At 59.6% G+C, this 10,629-nt stretch overlaps 1 protein-coding gene across 2 annotated transcripts; it reads left to right on the top strand.

The window, feature by feature from the left end:
- Positions 1 to 1,129: 1,129 nt before the first annotated feature.
- SRF (serum response factor) lies at positions 1,130 to 10,449 on the top strand. 2 transcript variants are annotated; one of them, XM_052684349.1, is made up of 8 exons: positions 1,130 to 1,609; positions 1,788 to 2,054; positions 4,480 to 4,741; positions 5,034 to 5,213; positions 6,414 to 6,533; positions 7,456 to 7,647; positions 8,040 to 8,116; positions 8,385 to 10,449. In XM_052684349.1, exons 1-8 carry the CDS (start codon positions 1,145 to 1,147, stop codon positions 8,478 to 8,480), a joined length of 1,659 nt encoding a protein of 552 aa, XP_052540309.1. In that variant the 5' UTR covers positions 1,130 to 1,144; the 3' UTR covers positions 8,481 to 10,449. The 2 variants fall into 2 exon arrangements, with proteins under 2 accessions (XP_052540309.1, XP_052540311.1); XM_052684351.1 differs by lacking the exon at positions 5,034 to 5,213.
- The last annotated feature ends 180 nt before the right edge of the window (positions 10,450 to 10,629 follow it).

Here is a 10,629-nt window from a genome sequence, read left to right as displayed (position 1 = left end):
GCCTGAGGCCTCTGAGGGGCTCGCCCCTCAGCCCAAGAGCTCCAGGCCTGAAGAGTGGTATGAAGGGAACCCCAGCTCTGGTGCATGCGGTGTCTGCACACCCATGCTGAGCAGGGAACCTGCCTACCACGTATGGTACAGAGGAGCAGCCCTTCGTGGGCCACCTGCACCAGGTGTGGTCAGCACTGGGCCCCGGGGCAGGGCAGCCAGGGCATGTGATGGGAAGCATGTGAGCCCCAGCACCCTGTGGGAGCTATAAATGGCATGTGTGCTCACTGGAGGAGCACGGCTGGGGGGAAGCCAAGGGGGGGTGTTTGTTTCGGCTGCCACATTGCTCCAGAGGAGGCTGTACCCAGAGAAGAGCAAGCGGCTGCGAGGGCTGGGGGTGAGGGCAGAGACCCCTGTGCCACAAGGCCTGCGGGCAGCATGGCAGCACTCTGGCTGGGCTGGGGATGGACTAGATGAGCTCCTACAGCTGTCTGGGTATTCAGCTGGATGGAGGCAGTCCTGCATGGAGGCAGCTAGCTCCCATCCCTCCTCCCGAGGTGGCAGAGGTGGCTGTACACTGTCCTGCAGACACGATGTTTTGGTACTCCGTGTGTATGCTCGTGTGGCCTAGAGCCTCCCTGTGCCTCAATGGCTCTCCCTGACTCTGAGCAGAGGAAGGGAAGCGCTCTGCAAAGCGTGTAGCTGGAGGCTCGGCCTGGCTCTGCGGTCCCTCCGAGGACAGTAGCTCCTGGCTACGGGGACAGGGAAGGCGGGCGCGGGGGGCGATGAGTCGCATTCCCCTCCCTCCCGCCCCGCGCAGCCCGCCCCGTCCATGCGGCGCGCGGCCCCTTTAAGAGCGCCGTGCATGTTTCAATCCGCGGGTGACGCGAAAGCGGTCGGAACGTATGCAAATCAGCCGCCGGGCGGCAGCCAATGGGCGGCGGCGCCGGGCTGCCGGCGGCCAATAGCGTGGCGCCTCCCGGCGGGGCGCCGGCTCGCCCCATATAAGGAGCGGCTTCTCCATAAAAGGCAACATTGTATCGCTTTATATGGGGGCGGCGCGGCGCGGCGGGGGCGGCGGAGCGGGGCCGTGAGCGCGGAGCGGGGCCATGGCGGGGCCGGCCTGACCCGGCCCGGCCCGACGCGACCCGCCGCGATGTTGCCGAGCCAGGCCGGGGCCGGGAACGGCGCCGCCGCCGCGCTGGCCCGCGGCGCGGGCCTGGGCCGCTCGCCGGTGCCGCGCGGGGCAAACGGCGGCGGCGGGGCGGCGGCGGGGCCGCCCGGGGCCCGGCTGGAGCGGGAGGCGCTGTACAGCGGCAGCGAGGGCGACTCGGAGTCGGCGGAGGAGGAGGAGCTGGGCGGAGAGCGGCGCGGCCTCAAGCGCGGCCTGGCCGAGGCGGCGGCGGCGGCTGCGGCGGCGGCGGTGGCGGTGCCCGCGGCGGGAGGAGCGGCGGCGGCCACGGCGGCGTTCGGGAGCGGCGGAGCGGGCGGCGGGGCGGTGAGCGGCGCCAAGCCCGGCAAGAAGACGCGGGGCCGGGTGAAGATCAAGATGGAGTTCATCGACAACAAGCTGCGGCGCTACACCACCTTCAGCAAGAGGAAGACCGGCATCATGAAGAAGGTGCGGCCCCGGGGCACCGGGAGCGGCCCGGAAGCGCGGGGCGGGGGGCGGATGCGGGAAAGCGCGGGGCCGGGGGGGGGATCGGAGCGGGGCGCGGGGAGGAGGGGGCGCCCGCCCGCCGCAGCATCCCCCGCGGAGGGGTCCCCGCGCGGCCGTGACGCCCCGTGCCGCCCCGCAGGCCTACGAGCTGTCGACGCTGACGGGCACCCAGGTGCTGCTGCTGGTGGCCAGCGAGACGGGCCATGTGTACACCTTCGCCACCCGCAAGCTGCAGCCCATGATCACCAGCGAGACGGGCAAGGCGCTCATCCAGACGTGCCTCAACTCCCCCGACTCGCCGCCGCGGTCCGATCCCACCACCGACCAGCGCATGAGCGCCACGGGCTTCGAGGAGACCGACCTCACCTACCAGGTGTCCGAGTCGGACAGCAGCGGGGAGACCAAGGTGAGGCCCCGCTGGGGGCTGGGCTCCCTCCTGCGCCGCTCGGCCCCCGGCCGCCTCTGGGCGCCGTTATCTCTCCCCGGGCGTCTCCATGCGCTCGCACTCATTGATAAAAATTTGATTCTGCCTCCATGGCCTTATAAGGCCTGGTTTCCCTCGCCAGAGTCCCTGGCAGGGCCCCTCACATTCCTTATAAGCTGCAGCTGTCTCTTGCTTTGGTGCTGTTTTGGAAGGGGGCAGGGAGGACATGGGGAATGGAAACACTTGGCCGGACCGAGTGTTCCTGCTCTCTGCTTGGCGGCTCGCTGCTGGGAAGCCCCGGGGCAGGGCAGCTCCTCGAGGGGCTCCAGTGGTTGTGCGCACGGATGCTCAGAGATGTGCAGAGACCAAGGGCTGTGCTGCAGCTCCCTAGGTCCAGTTGGGTGCTGTGAGCTCTGCTGTACCCGTTCCAGCGGGATGAACAGCAGCATTCTGCTCTTCCACCTGGCTTTGCTCTGTGTATGTATGCCAGCCTTGCCCTGTGTAGGCTACTCAGTGTGCAACAGAACCCAATGAGGGTGCTTGAGAACCCTTTGCTGTTGGTGTAACCCCAAAGACTGAGCACAAACCCAGCTTGGTGCCTTGGGGATCCTTGTGCGTGTTTGCATCCCACGTCTTCTCTGGTTGTGGTGCTACTGGTACTTGGGGAAGGGATTTCTGCTCTCCCTCTGTGTATGCTGCTCAGCCCCATAAATACCATTGAGGGGGAAATATTTGCTAGGGATCCCAGAGGAACTGTTGATGGGATAAGGTGCTGTGGGATGGGTGCCCCTGAACCAGGGCTGGGCCCTGGAAGTCTTCCCACTGATGGGAACCCAGCTGCCCCAGGCTGGCGTGACTCCCTTGGGTGCCTGATGGGAGCTCTGCCAGCCCTTCCCAGCAGGCGTGGGGCAGGAAGGGCTGCGCGTGCCACTGACTTGTCCCTGGTGCAGGGCTTGTTCACACAGCGTCCTTTAAGGTTTCCGCTGGAAATGCTGCCAGGTGGCCCCAAAGGAAACGTGCTCTTGTGGAGTGGTCACTTTGCAGAGATCTGAACCTGCTTCTCTCTGGTGCCAGCCCAGCTTGGTGCCCTTTGGCTTAGGCTCCAGGCACAGCCCTGCTGATGCTCTGAGAGCTGCTCCCTGTACGGACAGGACCTGCAGGTGTTTGGCTGCAGCAGCAGCGTGAGGAGCCGTGCAGCCAGCAGCAGCTGCGAGGTCCTCCTGCCGTGCCGAGCTCCAGAGCCTGCCCTGGAGCACAGCTGGGATGGCAGCAGGGTCAGGGGGATGCTGTGCTCTTAGGACAGCTCCAGCCTCCCAGCAGAGCTGTTGTGTGCTGATCTGGGCCATCCACCAGAGGACCCAGTGCCCTGTTTGGAGGGAGATCAGAGTTGGAATAGGAGCTTGGGGTGGAGGAAAGATGGGGCTTTTTGCCTCACCTGGAGTGCAGAGCAGGTAGTGGAGTGCAGGCTGGGATCCCTTCTGTGTAGCACCTGGGCCAGAATGTACAGGATTATCCTAAATCTGTGGTTCATAGGGTACGCTTGCTGAGAGTGGCTCATCGCTTGGCTCCTGCATGCAGACTGAGCTCAGTGGGATGCTGGGGTGGGTCAGGGTGCCCAGGGGCTCAGGAGCATCCCAGACAGGTGGGAGGAGCGGGCGTCCAACCCAGTTCTCCGTGCTGTCACTGCAACCTAGGAGTGGCAAGTTGGAGATGGCAGGCTGGGGAGGACAGAGTTGGGTGTGTGTGGTTGGAGCCCCTTTGTTTTTCTGTTTGTACTATGGCTTGCCCTCTTGTTTTAAGGGAGTCCTGGGGTGCTCTGTGTGCATCTCTCAGGCTGCCTTTCCCATGCCCCAGAGGATGTAGTGTGGAGATGTTACAGGCCCTTGGGCGTGCAGAGCTGTGTGTGAGGATGAGGGAGCTGGGCTGTTCCAGCTGGAAGTGAGCCCACTGTGCTGTGGCTCACACAGCCAAGTGGGCTTCATGGCCCAGGTGGGAGTGTGCCTGTGGCTCCCACGTTGCGGGGGGCTGTGGCTGAGCTAATGGAAAGTGCCTGCGCTGGGCGCCGCGCCGTGATCACGTGCCTCTTCTAATTTGGACGTGGGGGGACCGCAGTGCCAAGGCAGAGGGGCTCTGCTCTCCTCCCTCGACGGGCCCTGGGGCAGGGCCGAGTGCCCAGGATTGGCTCCCCCCTGTCTAAAATGGGCTGCCTTCCCTTTTTTAGCTGTTCGGAGAGCTGTGAATTCCTGGCTGCTGGCAGCCTGACAAGCCGGGAACAAGGCGCAGCACGTGGGAGCGCTGGGCCTGCCGTGCTGCGGGAGGGCTGCGAGCGTGCCCGTCTTAACCCTTCCTTGGCAGCATGGGGGTACAGCCCGCAGAGCCTGAGCTGTCACCCCTTCTCATTCCCCAGGACGTGCTGAAACCGACCTTCACTGTCACCAACCTGCCAGGGACAACGTCCACCATCCAGACGGCACCTACCACCTCGTCCTCCATGCAGGTCAGCAGCGGCCCCTCGTTCCCCATCACGAATTACCTGGCGCCAGTGTCTGCCAGCATCAGCCCCAGTGCCGTCACCAGTGCCAACGGGACAGTGCTGAAGACTACTGGAGCCAGTGCAGTGACATCCGGGGGCCTCATGCAGATACCCACCGGCTTCACCCTCATGTCAGGTCAGTGCTGCTCGGTGCTGAGCGCCGTGTCCATCTGTCCGTCTCTGCACTCGAAACATGTTGAGAATGGGAGACCTGGCTGCAGGTGGAGGCAGGCAGTGGTTGCTGCTTTAGGATGATCGTGGCTGGGACGCTTTGCTTGAGCGGTGACAGTTCCTTTAGGGCCCTGCTGCTGGGAAGGGTGTGGTAGCAGGGAGCTGAGCAGCGGTACCCCAGGGCAGCACTGAGAAGCCTGGAGGGAGCAAAAAGAGCTGATGGTGATGAAGCCTTTTTTTCTCCCTCCTTTTGGCAGGTGCTTCCCTGTCTCTGGGGACCCCTGCCATTCCTCTCCCTCATTTACAGCCGCACTTGCTGGCTCTTTCCAGCCAGCAGGGCCAGGCGGTCGCGGGTACAGCTGGACAGCTACATCAGGCACAGCACACGGTCTTCCGCTTCCCTGCCAGAGCTGGAGGGCAGATCGTGTCGCTGACAGGTCAGCACTTGCTTCTGCTGCATTCATTTTAGACTGGGGGGTGAACGGAGGCTCTTGCAGGGTCCCTGTCCTTGCTCAGGGAGCTGACCCCAGCTGGGAGCTGGGGGGAGTGGTGGAAGGAGGGAGACTATGGTGCTAAGATACCCTACGGATGTGGTTTTGAGTGCTAGTGTTTGATTCTAAGCAACTGTCATGCTTAGATCTGTAGTTGGCTGCTGAGCCACGGTGCAGAAGATTGGTGATGAAAGAGGCAGAGGTGTTGCTGTGTGGGCATTGTCCTTGGCAGGAATCTCTTATTGTACCAACTGGAGGGCTCTCTGAGTGCTGTGCTAGGGTTGGGGTATCGTCTCCTTGGTACCAGCACTGAGGGCGAGACGGTATTCTTGTGTTGTGCTTGCTTGTTTCCATGCTGCTAAGTCTGATGGCCTCTTACAGCTCCTGCAGGCCCACGCAAGGGGACCATATTTCCCTTCTGGTCTGGAGGAGCCAAGAGAATAATCAGTGATTCTGTGTTTCTGGTGCATTGTGTAGGGAGATACCCAACCTGTGGCTTCTGGTGCAGTGTGTGGGGAGATGCCCGACCTGTGGTTTCTGTCTGGCATCACTTGCTGTTCCCTCTGGAGGCAAAACATGAGCCTGAGGGGGAGCTTCGTGTCCTGCTCAGTGTCTGCATAGCCATGCTGAGAGCTGTGTGGTGAGCAGGCTGGTCCAGAGGCTGTGTGGCTGTGCCTGTGCAGCTCTGGGCTGCATGCTGGGGCAGCTGTGCTCTTGTTCCTGTGCAAGGCACTGCAGTGTCTTTGGGGTGCTTGTTCCTGAGTGCCCTGCGGAGAATGACGCTAGGCTTTGGAGGGTGAAGACCCTGCTGGAAGGTGGGCTCTTGCTGTTCTGGTTAACGCTGTGAGCCTGGCTTTGTGGGGCTGCTTGAGCAATGGGCTGTGCTGGGGCCCTCTCCTCCCAGCATCTTCTGTGCTGTGTCCTTGTGGAGCCAGGAATGGTAATGAAGGCCACTGACATCCCTGAACTATACCTAGATGTTGGACAGAAGCTGCTGTGGCATTTCCTTTTCCCTCCAGTGCCCTGCAGGCCACCTGACCCCTCCTTGGCCCTTGTGTGCCAGCAGTGTGATGGGCCATGTGTGGAGCTGTGCATGGCCAGAGAGGGATGAGGACTGACAGACTGAAGGCTCCCTTCTCTCCCCAGGTGGCACCATGGCTCAGCAAGTTCCTGTCCAGGCGATCCAGGTGCACCAGGCACCGCAGCAAACGTCTCCCTCCAGTGACAGCAGCACTGACCTTACTCAGACCTCTCCCAGTGGAACAGGTAATAGGGACTTTATGATAACTGTGTTCTCTCTTCCTTCCTAAGCACTGTTGATACTGACTCACCCCTGCTCCTGGCCCAGCATCGTTCAGTCCAGCTATCCCAACCAAGCTGACAGTTCCCAGATTTATTTATCCCTATTACCAGCTCCCATGCTGTGCTGCTTCTAGGTAGGTGCTGCTGTGCAGAGTACCTCAGCAGATTTCGGAGCCTCTCTTGGTGCGTTACTTGCTTTTCATGGAATCATTAAGGATGGAGGAGACCCTTAAGGTCTCCAAGTCCAACCATCAAGCCATCCCCACCATGCCTACCAACCAAGTCCCTCAGTGCCACAACCCCACAGCTGTGGGACACCTCCAGGGATGGTGAGCCCATCACTCCTTGGGCAGCTGTGGCACTGTCTCAGTGCTCTTTCAGAGAAGAAATGTTTACTAAGAAACAACGTGAACCTATCCTGGTGCAACTTCAGGTCATCACCTCTCATCCTTATCCTGCAACATGGAGCTGGGAGCATGTTGCCAGGCTCTCCCTAGTTCTCAGATGGTTTCTTACTGATCCAGCATTGCCCCTTGTACAAGGCATTAGTTTGCATGTTCTTGAGACTTTGTACGTACAGAGGCACCTTTTTTTTTGCTACCAAAAAAAAAAAAAAAGTGCCTGGGTGCAGATTGAACCCAGTTCAACAGCTTAATCAGCTTCATCAGGAAACCTGTGACATGGTTTGAGTTCAGTCTTGGGATGCTTGGCTACAAGGCTGCCTTGCCCTCAGTTCTCACTGATCAAAACCCTCTTGCTTGTTCCCTGTGTTTCTTGGGAGAACAATGTGGGTACCTCCACGTGTCTGCTGCTTGCCTGTGTGGGGGCTGAGGGAGCGTGGCAGGCTCCTGCAGTGTGGCTCACGTGTCGTTTGTCCTGCTGCCAGTGACCCTCCCAGCGACCATCATGACGTCGTCTGTGCCAACCACCGTGGGTGGCCACATGATGTACCCCAGCCCGCACGCGGTGATGTACGCGCCCACCTCTGGCCTTGCGGATGGTGGACTTGCAGTCCTCAATGCTTTCTCGCAGGCACCCTCAGCAATGCAGGTGTCCCACAGCCAGGTCCAGGATCAGAGTAAGTCTGGGTTGGTGCTTTTCTGGGGGGCTCTCATTTTTGCATGTGTTTTTTTTTGCTACATATTGATCCCTCGGGGTTTTCTTTTAAGCCGTCATGTCTGTCAAAAAGACCCAGCAAGGGTCTGTGCTTTTTAGAACCAGCTCCTCTCCTGCGTAAAGGATTCCTTGAGCCATTTGCTGGGGGAGAGGATGAAAGTTGCTGGTGTGGGGAGCGTGGAAATGGGGCAGGCAGTGGCAGGTGGGGGGAGCCAGGAAGACTGGAGAAGAAGCGTAGGTGCATGAGGGGCCAAAACAGTATGAAGGCACGCATGCAGGATGTGGATTGAAGGCTTATGCTGGGCTCCCAGCATCTGGAAAACGATGTCATTTGTGTCATTCCCGCTGTGGCAGGTGGCGTCCCCCAGGTATTCTTGACAGCCCCATCAGGCACCGTTCAGATCCCAGTCTCAGCTGTCCAGCTTCACCAGGTAGGTGCAGAGCAGTGCCTGCAGATGTGGTGGGGGCTGTCACTGTTTTTCCTCTGGGGCGATGCTGGTCCTGCTCTGCCTGGACATCCTTTATGGGCCTGGGCACTTGAGTAGGACCAGTCCTCAGGTCTCGGAGAGCTGGGGGAGCTATTTGTGCCACCTACACGTGGGCAAGGAGTTCTTGCCCTCTTGGGTGAGGGATGCTGGCTTGCTGGTGGAAGCAGTCTTAAGGGCATGCTGTCCCTCAGCTCCTCCCTTCTCTCTCTAGATGGCTGTCATTGGGCAGCAGAGCAGCAGCGGCAGCAGCCTGACGGAGCTGCAGGTGGTCAACTTGGACACCTCGCACAACGCCAAGAGTGACTGAGAGGCCTCTGCTGCTGGCCTTGTGCCGTCCCTGGCTTGTCGTGCTGGGGCTGGCAGCAACTCTCGTACAGACTGCACCAGTTATTTATTGTTGCCTTTTCACGTTTCCTTCATCCACACATGCACACACACACGCACCCACCCACACACACAGCATGCAAGGGGCTGCAGGACCCGCCTGGGGAGAAGCTGCGCTGAGGCCGTGCAGGGCTGGGGGCCGTTGGGATGCTCGTCTCTCGCCAGCCAAAGAAGCTTGTCTCTTGAGGGGAGGGTGTGCTCCGTGCTGTACATAAATCCTGGGGGCCTTCCCCAGCTGGAGGCCCTTAGGGGTGCTCACCCTGTCTGTGGGTGTTTGTGTGGGGCTGGGGCCTGGAGCTGTCCTGCAGAGCTGCACAGGCCTCAGCAATGTGCCTTTGTGGGGGGGATGGGTCCCGGCTGCGGCAGCTCTCCCTGGCCTCTGCAGGGAGCAAGCGGCCTACTTGGACGTGCATCTCTGGTTGGGTCTGGTGTATGGCCCCAGCCTCCTCACGTGCACTACAGCAAGGCCTCCGCCCTCAGTGCCTCCTTGCTGGGCTGCCTGGTGGGTTGGCAGCTGCAGCACACAGCGGGTGCCCAGCAGTTCAGCAAGGCCCTAGGGGAGAGGGGGGGCTTTGCTGCCAGCTCAGTCCAGTGCTCCCATCTCGGCCCTCGTGCTGCTTGTGGACTCCATATGCCCAAGGAGGGACGTGACTGGATCTTTTCCGCATCCCTCTGCTGCAGCTCCAGCCACCGCTTTCTAAATTTTCTGATGCAAGGTGGAGAAGCAACTCCAGTGCCAAAGGGAAGAGTCCGTGGGGCACTGAGCTGCTGGTGGGCAGCATGCTCCTCCTGGGAGCACCGGGGCTGGAGGAGCCTCAGCAGGGCCACGGGAGAAGGACTGGAGTGTGCTTGGTCCTGCATGGGAGCTGCTCCCTGGCCCTGCAGGGAGAGCGAGCAAGGAGCTGCTGCATCCTTAGGGAGAGGAGCAGCTACTGTAACTTCTTTTTTTAAGTTAAAGACAAAAGAAGCCTTGGGGGGGAAAAAAGAGGAAAAAAAAAAAAAAGAAAAAAAAAAAAAAAAAGAAAATGACTTTATTTTTCTAAGTGTTAAACTCAGTATTTATGTAATACTTTAAGGAATAAAAGTTTGGCTCCTGTACAGTTTTCATGGGGTTTGTACCGGGGGGATGGGAGAGGGGTGGGTGGGTGTGGAGGCAGGAAGGGGCCTTGCTTTTGAGTTTGTATTGTAACCTTGGACATGTTCCCTCCGCATTAGCGTTTAACTGTGCTGTGCTGGGCTGTCCCCAGCCCTCCCTGGGGGATGAGGGGCTGGCAGCAGCCGATCTCCGCTCTCCCTGCCCGTAGTGCAGGCGGCACCTCCTGAACTCCCATCTGAGGGTCTGGGCTGGAGTTTCCCTCTCCGCAGCCTCAGCTTGTGCTGTTTTTTAGTGCACAGATGTGGATGAGTTCCTTCCATGACCTGTGCGGAGAGCTTGGGGTGTGCGTTAACCTTGACCCAAGGCCGTCATCGGGCCGTGCTTTGCTCTGCTTTGCTCGTGCTGGCCCTGCGGGGCTGTGATGGCAGTGCTGCTGCTGGGCATCTCCTCCCTGCCTCCCCAAAGGCAACTGCTGGTTAAACGCTAATGGTGTCTTTTATTTAAGTGCAGACTTGTAAGAACACTCGTGTATCAGGGACGAAATGGCATTTATTGTGTGGTGACATTTTTAATTCATTTTACTGGTTTGAGGGTTGTGTGTGTGCGTGCGTGCATGTGTGCGGGTGTGTGTGTGTGCATAGGTGTGTGTGGGATTTTTTTTTTCCCCTCCAGTTTCCAGGGTTGTGTTTCTGGAAGGATGTGGAAGTAATCACAGTACTATGTACAGAGCTTTCTTTTGTATGGAAAAAAAAAAAAAAATTACTCTTTCAATAAATGTTATCATTTTGTGCACAGAGCTGGCGTCTTGTCTGTGCTTTGCAGGTGGAGAAACTTTAGGGAACAAAAACCATTGTCAATGGATAGGGACGAGATGGGGCAGAAATCAAAGGAAGAAGGGTGTGTGGTGAGCATCAGTGGTGCAGGGACAGCAGTGTCCTCGCTCTTAGTGCAACAGCTGTGTTTCCATGGCAAAGCA

The sequence above is a fragment of the Tympanuchus pallidicinctus genome, unplaced genomic scaffold, assembly GCF_026119805.1.
Source record: "Tympanuchus pallidicinctus isolate F22 unplaced genomic scaffold, pur_lepc_1.0 scaffold1, whole genome shotgun sequence".
NCBI classification, from domain to species: Eukaryota; Metazoa; Chordata; class Aves; order Galliformes; family Phasianidae; genus Tympanuchus; species Tympanuchus pallidicinctus.
This window is presented reverse-complemented; position numbering and strand designations above follow the sequence as displayed.

What these genes read in the sequence shown, in the direction of transcription:
- SRF (XM_052684349.1), top strand. Translation starts at nt 1,145, where the DNA reads ATGTTGCCGAGCCAGGCCGGGGCCGGGAACGGCGCCGCCGCCGCGCTG. An exon ending in CGGCTTCACCCTCATGTCAG is followed by an intron (nt 4,742 to 5,033) that starts GTCAGTGCTGCT and finishes TCCTTTTGGCAG; the next exon opens with GTGCTTCCCTGTCTCTGGGG. An exon ending in GACCTCTCCCAGTGGAACAG is followed by an intron (nt 6,534 to 7,455) that starts GTAATAGGGACT and finishes TCCTGCTGCCAG; the next exon opens with TGACCCTCCCAGCGACCATC.